Source organism: Ornithodoros turicata, chromosome 2 (genome assembly GCF_037126465.1).
Source record: "Ornithodoros turicata isolate Travis chromosome 2, ASM3712646v1, whole genome shotgun sequence".
Lineage (NCBI taxonomy): Eukaryota > Metazoa > Arthropoda > Arachnida > Ixodida > Argasidae > Ornithodoros > Ornithodoros turicata.
Window position 1 is genome coordinate 112,666,986 of NC_088202.1, and position 27,331 is coordinate 112,694,316.

A 27,331-nucleotide genomic window follows, 5' to 3' on the forward strand; every position below is an offset into this window, starting at 1 on the left:
AATCCAAGGAAAACCTTAGACAGCACAGCCGGCGGTAGGATTCGAACCCACCACCTCGCAGTCTTCAGCACGACTTTGGCTGCCATCAACGCGCGGGACACCTAAACCCGCTCGGTCATGCCGCTGGTATACGCACAGGGGAGACCTGGGGAATCGGTAACGAATGTGCCATTTGATCGTGCTTCCCTTTGAGCAGCCGTAATGGGAGCACGATAGCAATGGTTAGGTGTGAATAAGCTAGAGGTAGTGCTTGGTAGAGAGGGTGAGAACAATGTGATGTCAGACACCTCTGCACAAGTGAAACACGAATTTTATTCAAAAGACCATTGGGCACTATGCACATGACTAGCCTGTAATATGAAATTAACTGACTTGCAAAATTTCCCTTCTACGACGATGTGATTGGGCTTGCTGGCCGAGGCGAATACAAGCATTATTTTTAGTCATCGGCAATGAATTTTTTTAACGACTAATAAGAATATATATTCGCCAAATGTGTGCGCAGAAGCACTTTCGGAACAATAGAGCCCTACATTTCCTGACATGTGCAGTACTCTTTTCTTCAGAAATATATGTCTCAAGGGGAAGAAATGAATACAACGTACCGATATAAAGGTTACTTGCAACTTAATTCCGGTAATTAGATTGTTCGTGTTACTAGACCCACAGCACAGTATTGCGGCACATTGTGCAAAGTAGGTTACCTATCCAGCTTTTCGGCGCAAGTTCAGTCGATTCGACGATAGTCCAGAAAGTCTTCAACGTCTAAAGTTCACCACCCTACGCAGCCGCATTAAACGACATCCTTTCAAAAGTTTTAGCGCCCTTATCTGAAACACTAAACGCCGGTCACAACCCCTGAGCTATTGTAACGGATTAAAATAAAAGCACCCTTTGTCCCGAGAACAAAGGCAGCCGCTAACATCGCTGAATTGTTTATTACACGCTCAGTCATCTGCAGAGCATTAGGGAAGCGTCCTAAAGCGATGGTTGTTTTTGCGTCATCCACGTCATCCTTGATGCAGAGAAAGCAGCGTTTAGAAGCTTCACGCATAGATTCAGAAGGCGGAAAATGTAAGCCCACCCACTGTTTAAATTTCCGTCACCAAAACAAAAGGGTCTTTTTCCGACGAGGCAGATACACGAAATGGGTGGGCGTTCTGCAGGACAAATGTTCCGGAAAGGTGGCACTTGCAACTCCCCTCTGCAGCAACAGCTTTGAGGAGAAGAGAAAAAAAGAAAGAAAAAGGCCAGTAACCGCTCCTTCAGACGGACCAAGTTTCCTGCGGCCTGATCTATGAGGCGAGGCACGGTAAAAGATATACAAGAGGCGCGCATGAGCTCTGCTTGTGAAGAGTTCGTCGGCTGGGCAGAATGTAAAGAATGCTAGAAGGTGTGTGCGGTTGGGTGGAAGGTTTAATGGAAACCTGTCATTGCTTTCTACGGGGCGCTTGAGTACTTGCGGTTTGGGCGCTGTGCGTCATTGAGTGAGGGGGTGACACACCTTTTAGGAACATGTATGTGTTTTATAATACCTTAAAAATGCTCTTAGAAAAGGGAAGAACAAAAACAGACTAACCTAGCTGCTTCGCACTTAATACGAAGCTGAACGCCTTAGGCGCGCAGTCATTTGCAAAATGAGAGACAAATCATTTGCACCGCGTAAAAAGTTAATGACAACAGCATCAAGTGTGCCGTTAAAGTGCGTGTATTTGTGTGTACATAAGCACTGATGTATGTAACGTGAAGAATAGAGGTTTAGAGGCCAGGAAGTAATATAAAAACAAGGAAAATGCTGCTTGCGTTGATGTTTCTAGTGCACCAAGACTTTATCAAGTTTCACATGTATGGGGTGACGAAAAGTAAAGCAAATGGAGTCGACGCTTTGGTGTAGGCTGTACCTTACTCAGGTCCGAGGAAGACCTGAGGAGGGCCTGAGTAAGGCAGAACCTTCACCGAAACGTCGGACGCACGATTGTACTACTGACACAATAATTACGTTGCACTGAGGGGGGAATCTGCTTATAGGACCTTGCACTAAATTCCTACCGTTACAATTTTGTAGCACACACATATTCTTGCACTGAAATTTAAATGATGGTCGGCCGCGAAGTGATACACGTATAAACATATGAGCAGTTTAATATGAGCGTTGAATAAGTAAAAGGCCACTTGTAGAAATACTATGGATGTTGACGTTGCAGCCGAAACATGTCCCGCTCTTCAGAGGCCAGACTTTGCCCAAGTAGCTTTTGTTGATGAAATCGTCAAAACTGCGACAAGCTGGTATACATTCGTGCTTTAAAAAAAAACTGGGGCTTGAGGAGACAAAAAAAAAGAACAACACAACACAGGGGCTAATAAACAGCAAATACGTTTATTAAGGTCAGAGTCACCCGGGCACAACACGGACGAAATCTCGCAGCGCTCTCGGAAGCCGTTGCTGAAGCCGTGGCCGTTGACACAGCAACCCGTCACTCTCCCTTCCGAGGGTGCTGCGAGATTTCGTCTGTCTCATAGAACTCCAATAATAACAAGAAACCGAGCTAGCGAAGACGGGGTCTTAACAAGTGAGCCACCATGATAGATACGCTAGGCCTAACATTTTACGAATGGTGTCTCCTACGAGCTCCGTGCGCAATTCACGCACACTGTAGCACAATTTTTAAACACTATAATGCCCGTTCCTTACGGAATACGAAGCAATCCATGCGCATACGATGATAGCAAACAAAACGAATGCACTTCGCACACAGCATGGCACACGGAGCCCAGCGAGAGGAAGCACGACTTGGATTGGATTGGATACCAGGGTGCCGAAGCGGAGTGGCATTCACGCGTGAAAAGGTAGTGGCCAAATCCATCGATGATGGCACCTCCCAGACTTCGACGTTGGGAGGAGGTATTGCACCCGTAAAAGCAATTTTCTCTCCCAGATTACTCTTTCCCTGTCAGCTTTTTCTCTAGCCTCTCTCCTTGTGATTCCTTGTGCCCGGATAACTCTGACCCTAATAAATGTATTTGCTGGTTTTGGGCACCTTTGTCGCATTGTCCCGTTTTCTTTGCCCGTGTTTTGTTTTGCAATAAACCTATATCCCCCCCCCCCCCCCCCGTTTTCTTCACCTCAAGCTCAAGGTTTTGTTTCAAGCATAAAGTAGCGTTTGCCTGCACGTTGCCAGCCCAAGTACCTTCTTAAACGGTTTTTCCGTTTTAGTGTGTTACTCTCCAAGCTATTGTTGTCCGTGTAGCACCTATTTACTAGTTATGCATCTATATACGCATGCATATATATGGGGTGGAAACATTAGTATACAAAATTAGGAACTCATGTGCCAGCAACAGATTTCTAGAAGCTTGTTTTCTCCACGAGGTAATGGTAATCGGTAATCACAACATTTGAAACTTCTTGTAAGCATGGATGAATGACAGTGACACATCAACAACTTGGCATCTTTACCCTCTGGGCATTACGGAAATTAGGGCTACTTCATAAGGACTTCAACAAGAGGCTTCCAAAAAAGAAGGCGCCTGCCATAGGAGTCTATCAAGGAAGCTCCAGAATACATCTAAAGAAAAGGAGGTCGAAAGTTTCGAAAACAATGCTGCGCTCCAAAAAGAACCTGTATCATCATGGCATACAGATACCTAAATTAAATATCTTCTTGTTTATCCTGCTTCCCGCACACAGAAGGCACATACAGAAGGCAAGCGCGGAAAGAACTTCACATCGGACATCCTAACTGATTTATGTTTGAAGCGAAGTCCAAGAGCGGAAGAGACGTAAAAAGAATTCGAATGAAGGATGAAGCGCATGACCGGTTAAAGCAGCATCAGGCTGAATGAAGAAGAACATCAAAAGAAGATTGGTCTCAAAGGAAGACCGATGATATTGCGCTTGAGTCAACAACCGTCCCAGAGGTTAGGTGTATCCCCTCCCTTTTTTCTTCTTGCTCCAGCTAACCGTAGAAGATAAATTGTGCCGTAATGCCAGTATGTCATACCAAATCTGATTCACCTAGCTTGTTACTGGCCAATAGGTTTTCGACGTTCTGGGGCCACAGGATCAAGCAAATGGTCCTCACTGTCATATAGCAAATTGCTGATACGACGCTGACGCCATGGCGAGATCACCGGTGAGTAACGTCAATTGCTCTAGAGAGGGTAACGTCTTGAGGCAGAGGATATAGTACAAAAAATACGGACAATAATTCATGGGAGTTTGAAATCCGGAATGTTGATAACGTGACACAAAACGCAACAAAATTTAGACTGCTGCGGAAACACAGAGGCAAGACAAAAAGCACCTGACCCATCAGGGAAGAACCACGCACGCTACGAGCAACTTGTCATGATTCAAGAGATGTGCTGACAGCCCGACTTACCCGCAGGGACAATGGTGAAGACGCAGGGCTCTCTCTGGATGCCGACCGCGTTTGTGCCCCAACACAAGAGCGTTCCGTAGTCGTCGTTGGTGTGCGGCATGAAGCTCACGATGCTATGGGAATAACTGGAGGAGATGCCCTTGGTGATATCCATGCGCTTCCCGGTCGATGAGCTATTAAAGGACCAACGGAAGGACACGTCCGCAGGGTCGGCGTCCAGGTCGCACCGCACAGATACAGACTCCTGCTTTGACACTCCATACACCAACTTCTGTTCGGATTTGCACACGGGAGCGTCTGCAGCAACATGCATGAAATGTGGAGACGAAAATAACATATAACTTATTGTTAATAAATTACACAGGCAGCAATGAAACTGTAGAAGTGTCCTCTAAACATGACGTCATGCCTAAACATACGTGTCCCCAACATTTATCAATAGTGTTTGTCGCGAACGGTGGATCTCAGTGTTATATTGAGAGGACGCCTCTTCGTTGATCACATTGCGTTCGTTTATTGCACTCGAGCAAGTCGAGCAGTTAAAAGAGAGTCGCCTCTTGGTTGCCAAAAATGCATCGGCGCGGCTCCCCTGTCGCCATGCCCGTGGTCATGACTCCTGCTCTAATTAGCTGCTAAGTTCGCAAAGGTTCCAGGCTTAGGAGCAGCACAGACACTAGAAAAAGTATGCCACAGCTTACTCCGCGGGGTTTCATCAAGCACTGTTGCTATACGAGACCCTGCTTGAAAGCGAGCCCGTGCCGTTTGAATTGGCGTGCATTCCAAAGGGAAATCAGGCATTAAGGGCAGCCACAACGACAACGCGAGGTTGTGAAGAATTCAGCCTCTCCCTATTAATTTCTTTTTTTTTTTCTCTCTTTTTTTGCCAACATCCAACATTTGCTCGGCTGCAGCATAATCTGCGCAATTAGGTTTGTAGGGTTCCTGGTGAACTTCAGCTGATTAGTGTTTGCGTGTTTCTTAATTTACTACAGCCATAAACGCCGGGAAGGAATGAAGGATAACGAAAGCACACAAAAGAGATTTCTCGTTGCCACGTGGTCAAGCTGGAATCGCTAACTATGAGGGCAAATTTCGGCCATCTAGGCGAATATGCTTTTTCCGTTCTTATACACATGTTGTGTCTTCTTTAGCGCTCTACGTGCAATGGTACGATTCAGAGTCCTGTCAGATCGCGCTGCATGTATATTAGATAACATCGGAGATCAAATCAGATAGGCAATCAGGTAGACAGAAATTCAGATCGATAGATACAAACAAATACAAATGAAATAGATCAGATAGTAAAGAAAAAACAACTGGATAAAACAGCTGACCATGTAGCTGTCGCGAACGTGTTTGCTAACTCTGTTTCACAGATATCGCGCGTTGCAAGTTTATTACGCGTGTTTGTTCGCTGCTCACGAGGCTGCCAGCGGCATGCAGTTTTTGAGGACCCTCGAAAGCTTCGATGGCGTTTCACGAAACTGCATCAAGACCAGGGCCATGCAAGTCAATGGCAATTCAAGGTGCCCGTGTAGCAGCACCCGTTCCATACCACTGACGCATATTCAAGCCTGCGTTCTTCCCCGACTTGAATATGCGTCAGTGGTATGGAATGCTTTATGTGCCACCAATATCAAACGTCTTGAAGCTGTGCAAAAGAGGGCACTTCATATTATTCATTGGCGTTTCTTGCAGAATATCCCGCATTTTTATCGTATGACTATGACAAGCTTTCAAATTACCTGCACTTGCTTCCTCTTGTTAACCGCCGCCACATTCATGGCATGATGTTTCTTTATAAATGTGTGTACTCAATATTTGATTCCCCTTTTCTGTTAGGCCGCCTAAATTTTTGTCTCCCGCGTGCTACTCTGCGGAACCCCCCAACGTTCTATGTCAACCACTGCTGTCCTAATGACCCCATTACACGATGCCAAATCTTGTTTAACTCGCTCCCTTCATCTCTCGATATTTTTTCAACATCATGTACATCATTCATGTGTCATATCTCTTCTCATTTTTCGGAGATTGCTTTTCTTTGACTTTTTCAGATAATTTCCCTTTTGCTGCAGTGCGATTGCATGTGTTTCTCACATTACAATGTGCGTGTGCAATTCAAGTCATGTATTTTTTTTTCTTTTCTTCATGTACAGTCTCTTTTGTTTTTGTTTTTGTGTGTGTGACCGCATAGATCGTGTCTTGTTGTTAGTGCATATTGTATTACTGTATTTGTATGTATATTGGGTCTATTTGTAGTGCATTGTATTGTATTTGTGTGCGCCAACATTAGGGTCGTCACGACCGTTCTTGGGCACCAATAAAACATTATTATTATTATTATTAATATTCAGTTCGATCACCATTCATTTCAAGGACTATAGAAACGGCTTTATGACAGCGGTATTATTTATTGGAGTTAAAGAGCTAGTGGTTCGTCCCATAACAATATGCTACATTAGAAATTGGTACCAAACTATCGGTCACAACTTATGATCGATAGTTAGACTGTTAGACCGTAAGACCGATAGTACCTAAACGACGAGGAAAGTTTATGACTCATAAACATTCCCCGTTTTTCTTTTTCTTTCTCTCTCTTCCTTCCTTCCTTCCTTCATCAAGATTGTCCTGATCCTCAGGACGGAGGGGCTTCGCCCCATCCCGTCAACGCCTCGCTTTACGGACAATTCATAGCCTTAATTTGTATGTGAGAATGGAAGAACCCTGTGTATGATATGACCAAGACACAGACTGTCGATATTATGAGTATACCAAAGTAGCGTAATACTTTGTTCCAATTTTCATTGGTTGGCTGTCGGCAATACTGGTCCAATAGTGAACCAATATTAGAGCAGTACTGCCAATATATAACCACAATGTTGGACCAAGAGGCTGTGCTGTTTGGGCATGTATCATTCAAGCATATCGTTGTGGGAGCTTCGTCACCAAATAGTTCCAAAGTGCAGTCCAGTAAAAGATGTACCGAAGTGAATTGTATTGGTTAATCACAGTTACTTGCCAGCGTTCACGTTGTACTCACTTAGGTGCTACGTCAGCCACAGGACATACGAGCAGCAAAACATACCGGTCACAGAAATTACCCCCTTTCACTTGGCACCTGAATTTATCTGTCATTCCCATTTTTGATGCGCGGAATTTTACATTTCTTCGTCGCTCACCGCTCTTTTAGGTGAGCGCTCTTCAAGTTGTACGGCGTTCCCCCTTCCTCGCTTATCGAACAAGAAAAACGAAGAAGAAGCAAAATCCGTACAGTAGAACATGGCGGAGAAAACCACGATCGCACGGGTCAGCAAACTGGCGCAATATTTTAATGCGAGAAAAAAACTGATCCCGCCAGCGAAAGCTGGAAACCGTTAACAGCGGCTACGAAAACCACGTCAACAGAGCACCAATAATGGCGCAACAGCTTGCAGAGACGCAATGGCAGGCGCCTTTCCGCGTCTTTCTCTTTCGGCAAGCTGAAGTCGTTGCTTCTTCTGATAACAACGACCGTTCTGCTATCAAAGATTGCGAGTGTCCCCCCCCCCCCTTGCATGTTTTTTTTTCTTTCTTTCTTTCTTTCTTTCTTTCTTTCTTTCCTACATATGCAGCTCTGGCTACTTGGGTGTGCGGGCAACAGTTTTAGCGCTCTAGTTTTAGTGTACCATAAAAATGCTGTAACCTCTGCACCGCTTGGGGAAAGCCGCTAGACGATATCTATAGTATATTCTCTTTTGCTCCTTGCGTTACTTTAGGGCTGAAAACAAAATCCCTGATGGAATACAGGGAGCTATTCTCTTCCGCGTGGCAGCAACGAATTTGAATGGCAAATTCGGAGGGAATTGACAGGTCTCCTGAGACGCAGTCCCGACTTTATTGAACGTGCTTTCACGTTTCTGTTTGCTCTCCGCTGATGTCATACATGCGTACTGTGCAGGCTCCAGACTTCCATGACATTTTTTTTTCTCCTTTTTTCGTCTAGTATAGCGCCTAGCTAAACTTTCTGAAAAAGGTGGGAACGCCGTCAACCATTACGTTATGCAGATCACTGCTACATAAACTACGCCATATATATTTAAATAAACTGCAACATTTATTGATTTAAATGTCTGCATCGCGAAAAACCGTTAAAATCCTGTACAACATCAGAAGAGCACGTCAAGATACCGGTACCACCGCCAGAGCATTGCGTACGACGAACATATTCACGTTACGTTTATCCCACACACATCAGTGAATTGTCATTCACAGTCTCAAAGTGAATATAGGCACCGTGTTCTCGACTAAACCATATATTTCTTAGACAATGAAATGTCTCTACTACCGCAGGTGTTTTTCTCTATTCCATTTTCTACCGCTTTTTTTTCTTTTTTTTTCCATTGTATTATATTTTCTTCTATTACATTCTATTACACACCAAGGGAGTGCACTTAGTACCGTAGGGAGCCCGAATGATCTCCGTGGCCGATACAGTGCTGTCAAGGTACTAAGCTTTCCCATGTTAACTACATATATTTTACGTATTGGCTTGAATAGTGGCTATCACAGTGCCAGCAGTGGCACAAGACGTCTTCTTCAAGCATACGGGCTAGGGAGAGCCATACATTCTGGAGTGCTGGCTCAACTCACAGATAGCGAATGGGCGTTTCTTTAATTCGATTCCATTCCTTTCAATGTGGCTGACAGTGTGCTCCCGATCGCTTCGTATTCCGCCCCACATGGCAAACTTTCGCACGGTTGGTATATTGGTACTAATGTATATGGAGTCACTCTACACTGTGTGTTCCGCCGTGTTGTTCTGTAAGGGGCACGGATACATATGCGGTAGAGATGCGCGGAACTGCCTACGGGGACTTGTCCCTCACATCAGATGCAAGGCCTACGAGTTGTTGCTGAGTTCCTCTCCAGCACAGGACTAATGGCAAACTCGAATAGGACAGTTTTCATCATCATCCCTTTCTCATCGCTTCCGCAAGAGCAACGGGGCAGTGTACCGCCATAGCGACGGTGGATGACCCACCACATCATCATCCCATTTATGTGTGTGCGTGCGTGTGTGCGTATATATATATATATATAATGAGGAAAAAAAGCCATTACACAAAGAAGTAAATGACACTAGACGTGTTGGAAATTTCAAACACGTCTAGTGTCATTCACTTGTTTCTGTAATGGATTTTTTTCCCTCATTATAATTCACTGGCTTGCACTGTGGCATTGAGGAGTGTTCAGAATCCCTTCCAGGTGTATATCGCTCGCTGAGCGACTCCTGTTTTGCCGATTCCGAACGATGCGCAGCTACCCAGAGCTGACGAGCCGCAAACACGGCGAAACACGTGTCCTCTGGTGCTGTCGCATCGTTCCATCAGTATATATAACAGCGCGAATATATAGAACAGTATACAGAGAAGAACAAGATACATACAAGAACAATATATAGAACAGCGCGAATCTTATCTCATTCATAAATTCCAATGTCAGATAAACGAAAATCCAGGAATCCTTTCTACTATTCGCAACCTGCATTCCTAATCCAGCACAATACATACGCTCTTTTGTCTCTTTTTCAGGCTCACTGGTATTTCCTCAAGATCCTGCTGCACAGACCCGGTCATTCCCCTTTCACTTAGTCACAAACCTCTGTTAGTCATGACAAAAGCGCATGCGCTGCTCTCTTTCCCTTGTACATAACCCTCTCCCATATATAAAGCTTGTTCTTGTCACCAAACCCCAGTCCCGTCGAAGGCAGCGCTGACTGCCGAAACGTCGACCCCTATCCCTATATGTGTTAATAAACTCCCCTTTGTGTTTTCCTGTAAGCTCTTTGTCGTCTTCTGATTTTTCCTGCTTATTTCATTCTCGTGGTCAACCGCCCTCCTAAGCTTCTAATTATATATATATATATATTGTGAGACATAAACGAGCTCATTGGACCACTCACTGAGACGGCGCCTTTCAAGATGGCGATCGACAGCGCAGTCTCGCATCTCAGCTTTAGCGAAATCGACAGCACACACGCAAGTAACGCAGGATCTGGGTTCACTCGTTCTGGTGATAACGCATTCTTTTGTTGTGAACGATATTTAGCTGTCACTCCCCCCACCCTCCTTCGTGACACAGCAACAACAACGATAAATAATGACGATGAGATGAGGTGTTTCACCGCGGTGGTGCGGCACCCTACCCCATTGCACGTGGAACATTATGTGAAGATGATGAAGGAAGGATGAAAATACAAGAAAGAACTAAAGCGTCTGGGGCAATCCAGACACTATGACAATCATTATCTTACACTTTACGTGCCTATACTCCCGAATTTATTCCAATCTCGAACGAAGATGTCATTTTTAACGCTGTAACAACTACTTTATTGCGAGATGATAAATCGGGAGTTTCAACGCTACGGGCGATACTCTACCCCATTTTTGGTGGTGATGCGGGGACTGAAATAATGAACCTCTTCACAGTAGGAATCGAATTCCTATGGTATCCAGAAAGGTGAAGAGAGCTTTGAGGGCAGAACGTTGGTGGGCTGGACGTGGCCAGGGACCAAGCATTGTTGTGAGCTCGTTAAGGGATCCGGAGAGTACGGATCGAGAAGGTTGGTAACGCCGTATACCTGGTATGTCAGCAATGCTTCCTAATGTAGGCAGCGATGACATTTTATTTGCTCCATAAATTCGCTGGTTCAAAAACGTGACTTGCAGTCAACGACGCTGTCAATGCTCTGCGCGCGGAAGGCCTGAAGAAACCAAGAACATGACGCAACTTCCGTTTACTTCCTGATCTCTCGACGATGCACGACATGCCGCTAAAAATCGTGCACTGCGCGATCGACGAAAAACGGGAAACGGAGGCGGCTTTTCCCGCCCCGCGGCAAGAGTTCACCGCACCGTTCTTGCATTTCCGCGCACATTCTCAGGATGTGGGTACTCTTCCTTCCAGTCCTTTTTGTCAGGAATAGCAAGTCGACTCTTTGCCTGCCTAACCTTTCCTTCTTCTCCTTTTCCTTTTTTTAGTAAACATACCCCCTTTCTTTTTTTATGTCATTTGCATACAGAAGGTTCTTAGTGCACTAATCTTTCAAACTACGTCTCGTTTCCCCACCCCCACCCCAAGTGGGGTGGGGATAAGTCGGGGAGTTGCTCAACTAACCAACCTGCGCGATTAAAATATTTTAAGTATTCCAAGACATTCTTCGGGTGTGCCTTTCCTGAAACACCAAGACATACGATCACTCGCGTTAAAGTTAAAAACAACTAAAACGTTATCAAGTATCGCGGAACTTGCGCTGTAAATGTTTTATTACCGTCCAAATCAGCCGGGCTGACTCAATTGGAACTTTTCTACGTTCTTTCTAAGTAAACCACAAAAAAAAAAGTAAAAGACAAATCCTCGAAATAAAGGATACCAAAGGGAAACTACCTGTACCTGCGTTTCATACTGTTTTTTTGAAAAGCCATAGCAGTTTGTTCTGAAACGCTTTTTTTCTTCTCTTCTTCTGCTTCTTCAGTGTGCTTTACGCAGCAGCAAAGAAAACGTGGAATGTGTGCACCCCGGAGGGTTCCCGCCTATCAGTTCCTTTCTTCTACTGTGTCTACGATTGGGGTAGATCGAAGACCTTCCATTCTCTTTTGATGTCTGCTTAAACACTACTTATTTCTTTTCTCATTCGGTATCGAAGAGAACTTAAGTACCATTCTGTAACTGCCTCAAGTATCATATCTGTAGTTACACAACCCAAGCAAACAATCTGTTCCTGAAGAATGTCCTAATGTATCTCTGGAGATTCTATTAGACTTGTATCATTTGGAAGCAATCACTTCGTCCACACACCACTGTATTAGTTTAAAGTAGACAAATGTGATGTGGTTCGATACGTAGGAGATGATGATATCCTTTGATATGATTCACTAATGGGAGTGTGCCGAACAGAAATGCACCTCACCATTAAGAGAATGAATGCGCGTACTGTCATTCTGATATCTGTTATGCGCTCATATACCAATTAACAACTCACTCATCACCGATATTCCTATCTTGCGTGCGTCTGCAACGGCAGTTTTCACTGCTTTTCCTTGTTTTTCTTCAGCTGTTATCATTGCAGTAGGGAATGCATATTGTGATGGAATGAGGTAAATCAAGGACGCGCTTTTTGTTTCTGGCAGAACAAACACCACGTTCACTTTGCAAATTTCGGTGCTGACTTCGAGCAATTAAATTTCTGGAAATTACAATTTGGTAAAATATTTTGCAGTATACGAGGCAAAACATTCCTGCTGATAAGTGTCGCTAATCGCATATTTTTCTATATCGCACTTTTTTATTAAAATTGTTTTACATGGTTACTGAAACACCCGGTATATAACGGCCGACAAAGTAGTATCGCGCCACGTCTAATCATTTTAGAATGTCATACGTCTTGAATGTTCTTGGCAGTTCTCCTTCGTCAATCGTTCATTTGCTCCGTATTATACGGGAAGAGATATCCGTTCGCGCTTACGGGCTACGGGTTGCGCTTACGTAGTACCCGTCTCGTTGCCGGCTGCCCGTTCCTCCATCGTTCACATTACTACGTTTCGGCGCTCCGTTCCTCCAATCAGGAGCGGCCTTCTAGAGCGCCATCCTTCCGAAGAAAAGTGAAATAGAGCCACAGGGTAGCACGGCGTCCAGCGTCCAGCACGCCGATGACGGCTGCTTTGGAAGGCAATCAGACATTCCTTGACGATGTTCTTAACTGTTCACCGTTTATGTTCTTAGCTTAACGCCATCGTCGCCAGTGCAACGTACAACTCGCTGCTTCAGACAGGTTCATGGAGTGAAGATATCACCTGACAGACCCACTGCTATGCTAATTGTCATAGATGAGTTTTCTTTTTTCGTGGAATCTTCTCAACTTGGAGAATAAGAGCTTCTAGACATCCAGTGTTTCCGCCATCTTTGCAAGGAGACGCGCGAGACAAAACGCTTGCGCGGCATCCGAACTTTTCTGCTATCATAATGGCCAGTGGGCTTACGGTTACGGAGCTTGCTGGAGAAAAATTGAAGTTGCCTCAACTCCTTACGAAAACGATCTTGCGGGCGCCGTCTCTTCGTCGTCATGGCAACCCCCACTGTAAGCGCCCGTAACCCGTAGCCGCAAGCGTAAACGTGACAGTGTGAACCAGCCTTAAGTGTTTTGTCGCCTTTTGCGGTAGTGCTAAGGGCGGCGGCGGCGGTGCTGCTGCAGCCTGCCGTTGTTTGTCTCAGATTATGGCATGCACATGGTAACGTTGGGTCTTCTCGCAAATGGCAAGTTTGCGAATAGATGGCGATTTACCTATAGTTCAAACGGAGGACTGTACCACTTGGAAACCATTTCTTTACTAGTAGGTGTCTGTGTGGTTAGCCCTGACGTTAGCTTACCCACGAAGGCGACACCAGCTGCGCATGAGTTGCTACGACAACGTCATCTTTTCCCGGCCCTAGCGGAAACCTTATATCGTCACACCGGCCAGGAGCTATTTCTCTTCGACAGGCTTGTTTTGGCACTGAGGCTTCAATTGTTCAGCCCGTCTTCGCTGCTGTTCCGCAATGCCGCACACACACATACAGCACCATTCCACACAGTCACTAAAGAAGGTAAACCCCACATGAAAAGGTACACCATCCTTCTTTCCTGGTGTAGCCAGCAATCTCTTTGTCGCGACCTGCGTCACATTTATTTTGTTTTTTTCTGTTCCTCACCATCACCATCACCAGTTCAAAACAATATCCACTGAGTTTGGTGTAGGCAACTTGAATACTCACATTTCACGCGGAGGTACAGGTCCTTGCTCACTCCTCGACCTTCCTTGTTGGTGGCTGAGCACGCGTAGCGGCCACGTTGCCAACGCTGTACCCGCTGAAGCACTAGGCTCTGTGTACTAACGATGATACCCAGCGTGGAGTTTGATACGAGTTCCCGTCCGTCGAATAGCCATCCCACGTCAGTGGTGTAAGGATTGGCGACAATCTTGCAGTCAAGATACACGTCTCTGCCCTCCTGAATCTCCGTGTCTCTGAGATTGCTGCCAAGCTGAAGTGTCACTATTGGAGCATCTGCAATGAATTCGCAACGGGTTGGAACGGGTGTAATCTTTTGTGAAGACGACGAAGCCACCTGTATGACATGATGATCTGTGACGTATAAGCATATAAGTTGGGCGAACTGATCGTAACACTACATGGGAAAAGGGGCACAAAAGACTGGAAATATCGCCATATATTGTTTTATATTTTCAGACAAATTGCACAGAGCTTCTGCAAGTGCAGCGGCGCTGACACGAAGACGGTGAAGAAGCTTTCTTTCTGTGTGTGTGTTTAACCAACGACTCCAAATATTTTCTTGTGTCCCTTGCTAAATTTTCTGTTTCCTCTTTATTTCTTGATTCTCTGGGAGGATCTAGGTAGAACTGCGGCATCAGTTGCTGCTTCGTACGATGGAATAGGCTTTGCTCACTGAACCTGACACTAATAATTTTTGTTGTGAGCTTTCATTAAATTTATCGGCTATCCCTACCTGTCACCAAAACAGCAAAAAAAAAAAAAGAGAAAGAGACGAAAAAACAGTATTTTAGTGTATGTGTGGGTTTAATTGCGGTGTTTAGCTGAAAAACACAATTTTCTTTTTGTCTTCTTCAAAGCCTTACATGCCTCCGTGCAACACCTACATTTTCATGGAGCTTAGCCACTTGGCGACTTGTATAGCGTTTCATACCATTCACGGAAGCAGAGCAGCCTTCAGCATATCACTTCGTTAGATAACTATTTCATATTTTATCACAGTTACTCATTATGTCGACAGTGTCATTAGAGAGTTTCAGTAGATCGTACGCAAAGGCGATAGCGTACGTAACAGATAGCGTTGGTGCTTCGGCGCACTGCGCGAAGCTGCACTGAGCTCTTTCTGTTAGGGGCGTGCGCAGAACAATCAACGCTATCCATTACGTACGCAAAGGCGACCAGCCTACGATGTACTAAAACTCTCTATTCTCATGAAACCTCCAGTTCGAAGCGTGTAAGAAACGACATCAAGGCTTAGGAAGGCACAACGGCAACGACGGTTAAAAGATTTCAAGTGTGGCAATGCGTAAGTCGTTATTACAGAGTCGACTTCCTGTACTATTACTATTTACTACGCCCCAATGATATGTTTACCTCCTTAAATCGTCATTTCATCCCATTTATATCATTACATTTTATTATTATTATTATTCCATACTCTATCACAGTTACTCATTCCAATGGCAGTGGCGTTCTCAGGGCCCTTTACAGGAAGTCAATCACGACCTCTTAAACAAGGACTATAACCTTGACTAACTCACTAAACCCGCACGCTGGAAAAAGTACTGCAACACGACAAATTCTGCATACAATGCGACACAAAATCGCATGCCAGCTAAATCAAACTGCAATACACAAAACATCGACTTACAATAGACCTCCAGCTTCCACCCTTCTTCAAGAGCACTCCCTGGGATGGCTTTGTTTTCCGCGCGGCAAGACAAAATACGGTTATTGTCGTCGACTGTGGGTGTAAATAGCAGCACTGATGTGCTGGTACTGAGACCACCCTTGCTGTCGTCCTCACGCACCGACCGTATCTGCTGACCGTTCTTCCACCAGGTGAGGGAGGCTTGAGGTCGGGATCCGCTCGACGTGCACACCAGCTCGACTTCCTTGTTGGCCGAGAGAGGCCGCTCCGGGGGCTGTATCGTTACGTCCAACGGTTTGACTGAAGCAGTAAGCGTGTGTTAATATACGAAAACAAACTGAAAAACAAGTAAACTGCATACTCTGCTAATATCTCAGATTAACACCACGCTAGAACTGCGCCGCACATCTAGCCAACCATCATCCCGTATAGCATCGTTCTCCGCCCTCCTCGGTAGCTCAGTCGGTAACGTGTTGGCTTGCTGAGCTCAAGATCGCGGGTTCGATCCCGGCCGAGTAAGGTAGCAATGTGGGGGAGGTAAACATTGCTCCCAGCATGGCTCCGGCGCACGTCAAAAGAACCCCAAGTGGTCGAAACTATCCGCAGTCCTACCCTGCGGCACTGCCGTACTATAGGCAAACAAACCTTACATGTAACATCATGGCACCATTATTAGTGAGTTATAGTACATCGTACGCTATCGCATTTGCGTACGAAAGGGATAGCGCTGTTAGTTCTGCTCATGCTCAAGACACAAGCAGAGCTTTGCGCAGAACCACAACGCTATATCTTACGTGCGCAAAGGCGACAGCAAGCGTTATATTACAACTCACTATTATTTAGCATCGTTCTCTCTTTCCGATCTGGTGAAAACAGAGGGCGTAAACAACTCTCTGTGACGCTGATGCGGTTACAAAATGGCATACATGCAGGCGCGAGCTGGTGGATGAACTCCATACTGAAGAAGCCTGAAGTCGTGTCCTTTCTGTGATTTGCACATAACTAGCGCTTGAAGCGCTTGAACTGCGGTATGAAGCCCATGCAGTTACGGCAAGTGTCCCAAGAAAAGCGTATGCCCAGCGCTTTCCACAAAATGGAGTGAAAGTGGTATTATTCTGTGCAATCGTCGGCCTTGAGCATCTTATCTAGTTCTATTTTAAGAGTGCAGATGGCACAATCGAGCGTATTTTGCTTTTTGTTTGTCTGTTTGTTTATTTTTCTACTGAGAGGAATATTGAAGTGATGACAACAAAGGCATACAGAGCAAAAATACAAATGATGATCCTAAAAATGATTCGATATGGGTATCTTTCCGAGCCGTGCAAGATGAAAAATATCACAAGCTGCTACGTCGCCCTTGAATAGTATAAAATAGTCAAAACTAGTGATGAACTTGCCTTTGGATTGTTATTAGCACCTCTCATGGCTATGGTATACTGTCAGTCGACCTCACAACAATGTACAATGCACCAGAACAGCTGGGCAAACTTACGTAACATAAACGTCAATAACGTGAACCAGCTTCGCACACTGGCATCACGCGAGCAACTACATGTTCGTGTTTTTTTTTTTTTTTTTATATAAATCGTTGATTTGCTTATCATCGTGTGGAACTAAGTGTATACGGGATGGCTGATAGTACTGCAGTACACTGCACAAGGTAGGCGTATGAAAAAACGTTATTTGACCACGCTGTTGTAGTATTGCATGAGATGACAAATATTAAGCAGAACCCTTTCTAACGAAACTTCATTCACGTCCTTCAAAGCGCAGGAATGGTAAGCAACGAATGACAGTTTTTGAACGAGACTTCCCAAATACATCTGCAAGATGGGTACTCATTTGAAGTACCTAGTGTAAAAGACTGTTGACTGTAGAATGCCTTAGGAGGATCGAGTCATAAAAATAAGTTCAGAGACATAAAGACCAACTTTACACTTTCCTAATTAGTGTAACATCTGCCGCGATTTATCACCTGCTCACCATTGTCCTTGGCGAGCGCTGCACGCAAGTGCGATAATACACCCTGGCGAAGGTATAAGCTCCACTGCTTTCAACACCTGAAAACAGTTGGGACCAACCGCATTTTGCTCGTTGTGTCGCCAAACTCTGAGCTGCGTTTATAAATGCCCCACGAAATCATACTCGATGCTTTCAAATATTTATAGCCCTTTTGCTTATATGAATCCACATATGAACTTAGCCAGCATCGCGCCTTAAGTTCCGTGTCTCCATTTTACGGATGCTGAATTCATGAGACTGCTTCGCGAGAAACGCGTATTACGTTGCCAGTTTCCTGTACCACGGAGGTAGATTGCCCTAACGGAAATGTTTAAATAATGCAAACCAGATTACTCGTGTGGCAAGGAACGTGTCGCAAAGGTGTTTTGCAGAATACATGCTTATCTAATTTTCACAATGTCTACTCCATGAAAGTTTATTGCCCCAGTTTCTGCGCCAGGGAAGCCTACTGGAGGTGTTCATTTACCGTGTGAGGACTCAGTTATTTAAATGTTTCTTGCTTTCACAATGTACCTCCAGACATCCGCAATGACGTGGATGCCATTACCTAAAAAACGCAGTAAAGGCAACCGTAATAGCCCAATTCGATTGGATTTGAATTGGATTGGATTGGATTGGAGCCCCATTCGAATGTACACCTCAGATCTCCTAACGCGCTTAGTTTTTCTTGAACGCTTTCAGCGACACATTCAATGCTTAGAAGACCATGGTAGTTCGCTTAGTGACTCGTGCAATGTTACGAAGAATAAAAGATGCCGAGCAAAAGAAAATGTCAAGGCCCACACATCCTCTCCTTTTGCTAAACAGGCATATTTTGTCGGCCCCTCATTGCGGGACATCTACGGCTGTCGTGTCCGCTTACATGGAAATAGCGTCAAAGATTTGCATATTTCTCAAAAAATGCCATTTCATTTGCATCATATCATCACTTCTACGCTAAGTGCCTCATTACTACGGCTAGTGACGCAGTGAAAAAGTCAAAAGTGTGAAATGTGAAAGTGCCGTGAAAAATGATCGCATGGCGTCCACGTGTAATCACGTCCTGAAACATTGTGTGATGCAAAAGAAACATAGAGATTAAAATGTCGAAAATGAACAGTCTATAGCATGATACCGAACGAGGGACAGTTCAGTACACATGTACATCTGTGCACTTAGCTAGCTCAAATGTTATTCAGACAACAATGTCAAATGGTTTGAAGAGTACGTTTGAGGCTTTATTTACTTTACTTATTATTTACTTATATTTACTTTCCTTATTTACTTTATTAGGAGATGATGAATGGGGAGGTTCATCGCCAGGGGCGATGCTCTTCCCCATTGCTGGTGGTGATGCAGGGAATGAAATAATGAGCCCCTTCAAAATAAGGATCGAAGTCCTATGGTATACAGAAAGGTGAAGAGAGCTTTTGAGGGCAGAACGTTGGCGGGCTGGATGTGGCCAGGGACCTTTATAAAACGCAGGGTAGCTTCATAAAACTATCATACACCTAAATAACTGCGCAGATAAAATCTTATTTGCGGTGGTTTCACGCAACATACGTGTGAAGAGCGAAAATATATTCCTCTTAAGCACTGTTACGGGAGACGTTTCCTAAATACAGAAAGTATTAGCAGTCTCCTGCTGAGGAACGCCGCTGATTACTTTTAACGGATCACTCACTGAGTGTACAGAACGCAAATCTTTTCGCACCAAGTCCCTGTGAAGTGGCTATTACAATTTGTTTAATGCAGTCGCGCTATGCGCAAGCCCTAATTTTAGGAACTGATCAACTACCGTATGCGATGACGTTAAAAGCTGATATTACAAAATTATGAAGACATGTTATTTAGAGGAGCCTAACAGAAGCATGCTGACACCCTTGGGACGATGCACCTTATGTGAAACTATCGGACGAATTTGCGCAGGCGGTACTAATGACGGCGAATAATACTGAGCAGCAACCTATCATTAGAGAGGAATTCCCTGCTACACAAGACGCCGTGTTAATGAGATGCCTATTGTCTAAATGGCGCCGTCTTACAGCCGCTATAGCCGAAACCCTTTGAACATAGTCACACAAATTCCGTGTTAGGCCCGCGAAGCAACTGTGGCTATGTGCAGCATAGAGGCGTGGACAGAGTAAGGTGGAGTTGGAGAAAAAGCGTTAGTGTACGTCTATTGCTGACCTCAGCCGCAAACTGCCGACTGCAAGGTGCCGGCTATCCGTCTGGAAAATGTTCCGGAAAACCCGGGGAAACCTCAGACAGCACAGCAGGTGGTGGGTTCAGTCCCACCACCTCCCACTCTTCAACACGGCTATCCCCTGCCCACCACCGGCGAGCGGATGCTGAACCCACTCTGGCATGTCGCTGTTTTAGCCACACGAACCAGTAAACCAGGGCCGACCCGACATTGTGTTTGCTCCGTCGTTTTATTCATATTTCACTGACATAATAACGTATAAGGAGTTTTCGCAGACGTCACGCAGTGTCCTGGCAGTGACGTGGCATACTCGTAAGCTCCTCCCACTGGTGGTCACTTTTCGTACTAGCGGCATTGGAAGATGACAAACTGCGCTATTTTTCAATGCGACAACCAAACGTGAGAACGACAATGATGACCTGTCTTCGGGATAAAAGAAGGATACGGACGCGACCGGATTTCAAAACACCATTCAAGGCGTCGTTTTCGAGCAAATGCTAGAAAATCTCGGCAGCTGCGCCCAAAAAGTGACCACCACCATGGCGGCCAAACGCGCTCGTTATACGTCATGTGAAAACATCAATGTCAGGAAATGTTATGAAGGAGCTGATGTCACCATCGTTGTCCCGACTACAGGATCTGACGTGCAAATGATATAACGCGAATTTTGACACACTGTGTCACAGAACAAAGCAATACGACGAGGGTGGTGCTTCAGGGACGTTCCTGGTGGCCATTAAAACCCGAAGGAGTCCCCTTGGCATCTGCCTTGCTGCAAGGAGCACTGGCGCTGTTCTGTTATGGTTGCAGGAATAAAAAAGTAATCGACTACCTCCTGAAGGGAGACCATCGTTCAGTGACTAGTCGTTCAAACTCCCAGTTGGAGCAGTGATTTGGAATTTTCGATTTTTTGTTTGTTTGTACAGGTAACCTTTAATACGCTTCCTTATTCTTAAATTCTCATATCCGGTGGTAGATAATTTAACATGTACCATAACATATGTCCATATATTTCTGCCATCTCATCATCTCGACGACATCAAGTCTCAGGCACGTTCAAGCACGTTTATGGTATGAGGCGCGGAGGCTAGTTCTTGAGGAAGTATGGAGTCAGTCGCCACGGAAACGAGCAGCTTATTTTGTGTGCGATTCAGGAAGTGTACTTCAATATCTGTGGTGCTACGTGAGTGACTTGCTGGTGTACCCATGTTTCCCGTGTAGTGGGGTAGTGTACTGCTTTCCAGTGGTGAATCACCCCATGTCACAGTCAGGATTTATTTGTTGTTGTTGTTGTTGCTGGTCTACCGATCTGTGGTTTCGCTAACGTTTATGTTTTCCTTAGGAACAACACCACCGAGTGCGCTGATGATGAGTGGGGAAATTCGTCACCTCAGTTGTGGCCCACTACCCCAATGTTGACGGAACTGCATGAGATGAGAGACGGTAGGAAGGCTGCCCATCAGTATCTGCGAAGTAAGGCTCCCGTAAACGAGGGAAGGCACAGAATGTTGCGAGGCGTACTAAAGGACATAAAGGGGACTGGTGAGTTGCAGAAAATCCAGAAAAATCTGCAGGGCGCGACGGTGTTGCAGGATGTCGGCCTAGGATGCAAGTACTGTCGCCAAAGTGAACGGAGCGGCAGTGATATTTGAATCGGCTTTGTAACTTTTCTCGTAAACTCCTGAAGAGGACGCAGTCCACGATCCCGTACTGGATAACTGCCAGCACGGCACACCTCCTCAGGATAATAAATGCGTACAAATGAAAAATAACGAGCCTCGTCAGCACCCTGTCCAGCACTGTTGTGGTCTTCAAATGTTTATGGTGTTCCTGACAATGTTATGTTAGTGTTATACTCTGTTTCTGAGTAACCCTCTGCGCTCGTTTCGGAGATTTGACCTTAATTTCGTCATCCATTTTTCTTTTTTTTTAATGGCACAAACACCCGACGACTTCTCAACTGCATTGTGAGCTACGTAACTCATTTCATTCTTATTTGGCATGAGACCATCGACATTTCCTTGAGTCTGAGGAAGGACAAAAACAGAGAAGGGAACACGGAACGAAGTGGACAACACGGAACTTGAGTCCCGTGTTGTCCACTTCGTTCATCTAGCTCATCATCGTTCCTCATTTGGCATCCCTGCAGAGTGTGAAACACTGCACGTCATCGCCATTATCTATCAGTTCTCGTTGCAGACGCCGTGTTCACGCCACGGCAAACGTGCCGACAGACGAGATTCTCCGAACAGCTTTTCTGATGTCACATAGCATACGTCACATGGGCGACAGGTCAACAACGCGTTCTCTCATTCACGCGGTGTTCACTTGTGATCATATCGAGTACCGTGCACTAAAAAATACAAACGTTTTCTTGTCGTTTGTCTTCATTTATTTTACTTATCCCTCCCCAGTGCTCAAAAACTTTCAATCGTCTGTTCATTTCGAAGTCAGTAAGTTATACAGCGTCGGCCATGTATCCTACTTTCAACAAATCAAAACCCTTGCAACTCTACCATCCGGCGTCTACGTCGTCAATTTTCTCAAATACCTTTGGGAAATCACGGCTTCAAAAGCCTGTGGGAATTTCGTTCTTGAGGCCCGCAACACGACGCGCAGCAAGAATTCTTTCAAAAGAGGCGCAAGGAGGGATTGTCTGAGGCACAAACCACGAGGTCATGAGTGCACACGAGAGGTATAGTCTCAGGAAGCAACCTCTACACTCCGCACTTCTTCACGCGGGATGAAAAATTAGATTTTTTTAAACGTCACTCGCAGATGCTACCGGTCTGTAGGCGTGTATTCACCGAAGTGCACCACTGCGTATTTTGCGTTCGGCACAGTTTCAAGGCGCCCTTCTTCTCACAGTTTCAGTTGCCAAGTCTTCTTTTTATTTTCGTTCTCTTGGCAACATTGCAATCCAGATTCCGAGACCTGTGCTATTCATTTTTGTGCAGTTCCCAACGGTGCATATAACATAAAGTGTCCTCTTTCGCACGAACAGAAGTAGTGTGCTGGAACGTTGCTGGCATGCCTCTTCCACTTCGTCTTGTTTGCTTTCACGATCGTATTCTGAAATCGTGAATCGTGAAATTTTGAAATGAAATATGATTCTCGTTTTTTTTTGCGTTTAACAACTGTTTTATAACCTGATTCTAGTATAATTATTTTTAAATTGTTGTCCATGATATGACCTGGCAGGTTGAAATGAACGGAAATGGGCGATTGACGCTTATTTTGGATATCAAACTTATGTCCGTAGAACCTTTCCCGCATGGAGTTGGAGGATTCCCCAATGTATTGTACATTGCATATGCTCCATAATATTAGATAAAAAATATTCGAAGAATTACAATGGAGCGGTTGGAGGATGCTGAATGAGAATTCAGAGCTAGTACTACGGTGGATGTAGAAGGGAGAATGAAATTGCAAGTTTGAACCGTTGTGTTACCACATGTGTAGCAACCAGATTGTTGTTGTGTTAAACGGGAAGATGCAAGAATGTTGCGTAGATTATTAGATCTACGGAATGCAACCAGTGGGGGAGTCGGGAATAGTTCTTTTTAATTTGTCGTCCCCATGTAGGATTTGAGAATGGATTTATCATTTGATAGTAGTCTTGTGATACGAGGTGGAGAAGATGACGTTATCATTAACCTTTTTTTGGGTCTGGGGATGAGTAAGGAATTTCTGTCAACCGATGAGGATTTGATTAACGATCCATGCAGAAGTTCGGGGGGATAATTTCTATTCTCAAAATCTAAAGTCATTTCCTGGGCGTGTTTAATGTAGTCGTTATTATCAGAGCAAATGCGTTTTGATACGGAGGTACTGACCAAGAGGTATGCTTCTTTTTTGTGAATTGAGGTGGTAGCTATTGAAGTGAAGGTATTGGCATCGGTCATTCGGTTTCTTGTATAACTCTGTGATGAGCTTCCCTGATTTTAGAGAAACTGTGACATCCAGGAAGTGGATTTCCGTTTCAGAATAGTTACAAGTGAATTCGATTTTCTCATGGAGATAGTTGAAGTGGTTGAAGAATGGTTGCAAAGAAGACTCATCTCCAGACCATACAACAAAAATGTCGTCAATGAATGGAAGGAACAACAGAGGTTTTATGGGGAAGGATTCAACTGTTTTTCTTTTTTTCAAAAGGGCTCATGAATAAATTAGCATAGTTTCGGGATACCCGGGAGCCCTTAGCTGTTCCGTGGATCTGTAGAAAATGTGTTATTATTATTATTATGTGTTATAAAAATTATTGCAGTTCAGTACTAATTCCTAGAGTCCTAATTCCTAATTGCGGAGCGGAATATAGCCCCCTCTTGGAATTAGTACTCAACTGCAGTAATCTATCTACATTTTCAGAATCATTTTCTATCACTATACACGTGTTTGACCAGTCCGTCGTCATGCGAGGCCGGAGATTCCCTGTCACGCTTTTGCCATATGCACTGCGTGAGCCATTTCTGTCACTTTTCTTTAACGAATTCCCTTATCTTGACCTTCGCTGGTATTCCTTATGCTTCCATTGGGGAACTTGTGGTTTCGTTTCCCCTTCCAGAGCGATACGTGCTTTTTCTTCTTCGCTCCTTTTTCCTCTCTCGTTCTTTTTTGTTGTCCCCGCCTCTCTGTTTTCACGTGACCACTTCGTATGCTCGTACATAGAGAGGTCAGCTCTTTATCACTTTTGTACCTGACGAAATGCAGGCTACTGCAAGAAAGCTTGTACCTTAAGAAACAGTAGTTTCAGTGTTTTTATCTTTTTATCACTCGTGTTGACTGCACTTGAAAAAGTTTCTACATTCCTCCATTCCTGTTTGAGAAGAAAGAGAAGAAAAAAAAGGATAGCGTGGTCTCAGATGATTCGGACGAACGTGCAAATTGGGGCGGTGCAAAATTCATGATCAAACAATCTGTTACTGAAAAATGCATATTAGAAAGCCGGGATCAAAGGAAGAACGCTAACGTGAAACAACTACATCAGAAGAGCACCGCCTAACAAAAAAAGTATACAGGCATAGCGAGAGCACGGCAAGCACGTTGTTTTTACTTTCTTGAAAGCGTATTCCTTCTGTATTTTTGAACGTATAGTAGCCTTCAGCATTAAGGCGCAGCAGAAGACATGCAGGGACTAAGCAATGAAGAAAGACGAAACTGTTACCGTGATGAGAACGGAGGAAAAAAAGTGTTCTTGGTATATTCTATCACGAAGTGCAGCGGTTCTAATCAGAGTCCCAAACTCCCTCGACGCTCCGTTACCGAAACTGCGGACGACGAGAAGATCTAAAGAAACTCTTTTCATCTGGATAAACGCGCAATTAAGGAAAGTAGGGTACCCAACGACCAGGTTGTTGCGTTCTTACTTTCTGAAACGTCCTACATGGTAAACCTAATGTACTATACCCTTTTACACCGGGGCGAGTATCCCTTGCGCAAATATCTTCAGCATTTGGCCTTGATCATGCAGAAGATTGGATACTGTGCATGTTGCAAAATATGAGGTTACCTTCATCGAGTTATAGAGGACGCGCTTTCTGAAGATGTGCCGTAGTGAACATCACGCGCCATTTATTTAAGCAGTCTACAACATTTTCTGTAGAATTACAGCCAAGAAGTACACATCCCTATTGACAGAGGTATCGAAGACAACAGTACAATGATATGGCTCAAGCCAGGTTTCGACGTGTCGTGAGTACGGTGCTAAAGAGAATGAGGGGTATCTTTCCTTGATAATGCGATATCTTACTGAACATATCTATGCTTTCTTCTTCTTTTTTTTACTGTTCCTTTTCGATTTTTACGCAATGCCGTCGATACTTTTAGCCCTATCTATTCGCATTCTGGCGTCGTGGCCGCACCTCATGTGGCGAATTTCTCCATTCGTCATCATCAATTTATCTGTTGTTGTTGTTTAGCCCTGTCCATTGTCATTATGCCGTTAAATATTTCGATATTCTGACCTACGCGCCAGCAAACTCAGTCCTTGCTCAGTGCACCACTGCTTCTTTGCCCACGTTATCTGGATTTCGCAATTTCGATCTCAAACCTGATACAAGAGATTTTTTTTAGCCCCGGTTCGTTCAATTTCATTACTGTGTCTGCCACCTCCACCACAACTTAAATGGATTGGGAAAAGTAGAGACATCTTTCTCCCTTTCCCGACGCGACCATGGACAATTAATGGCGACCACAGCGTAGGTTTGCATGGTACGACCACCATGCAAGGTCCAAGGTCGAGGCGGCAAGATCAAGAGATGGCGGTACTTTTTCCCAGCTCAGGGACTTTACCACAACTGGCGCGAGGTCATGTGAGCGTAACAAAAACAAGAAGAGAAGAAACATCTACTTATTGCGTAGGTTACAAGCTTCTAACGTCCGCAATAAATAGACGTTTCATCACTTCTTGTTTTTGCTATATCGAGGCTATCTTTTTCAAAGCTATAAAAGCTTAAAGCTTAAAGAAACAAATATATATTTTTACAATTTGATCAAATTGTAAACATATGCTCAACGTGCAGTCAGAAAGCTTCGGCTATTTTTAATTAGTATATATATATATATATATATAAAGAGGGGGGAAAGCCATTAAAAAAAAGGTAAATGATGCTAGACGTGTTTGAAATTCAAACTTACAGTTAAGATGGCTTCTATGGCTGCACGTAGAGAAACAGATACTCATTGAACGATGCGACAGCACCAGAGGACACGTGTTTCGCCGTGTTTGCGGCTCGTCGGCCCTGGGTAGCTGCGCATCGTTCGGGATTGGCAAACCAGGGGTCACTCAGCGAGCGATATACACCTGGGAGGGTGACCAAGCACTCCTCAATGCCACAGTGCAAGCCAGTGAATTATAAAGAGGGGGAAAAGCCATTAAAAAAATAGGTAAATGATGCTATATATATATATATATATATATATAGAACAAATAGGTTAATATATCAGACGGCTACGAAGTTGAATAAAAGTGAAATAATAAGACTTGGACTACAGATTACAGGAACGTTAACAAAAACTAATTTATTTATTGGGCAATTTAACACATAGATTAAAAAAAGAATGGTCGACGTTTCGACAGTGGCACTGTCTTCGTCAGGACAATATATATATATATATATATATAGTAGGAAAATGTTAGCCGGAACTCTTTGGCTGCACATATAGCATATGCTTGTGCAGTTACAAACATATATATATAGTACTGGCATGGCGACGTTTGACTTACAAACATATGTTATACATGCCGCCAAAGAGTTCCTGCTATTTTTTCCGATATATATATATATA

At 44.4% G+C, this 27,331-nt stretch overlaps 1 protein-coding gene across 3 annotated transcripts in view; it reads right to left on the reverse strand.

The window, feature by feature from the left end:
* The window catches only part of LOC135383958 (neural cell adhesion molecule 1-like), a 341,204-nt gene that overhangs the window by 23,620 nt on the left and 290,253 nt on the right, over window positions 1–27,331 (reverse strand). For all 3 annotated transcript variants that reach the window (XM_064613233.1, XM_064613234.1, XM_064613232.1), the window contains exons 5-7: window positions 15,838–16,137; window positions 14,172–14,462; window positions 4,383–4,679 (exon numbers count right to left, since the gene is read on the reverse strand). In XM_064613233.1, coding sequence (XP_064469303.1) covers window positions 4,383–4,679; window positions 14,172–14,462; window positions 15,838–16,137 — 888 coding nt within the window. The remainder of the gene's footprint in view (window positions 1–4,382; window positions 4,680–14,171; window positions 14,463–15,837; window positions 16,138–27,331) is intronic.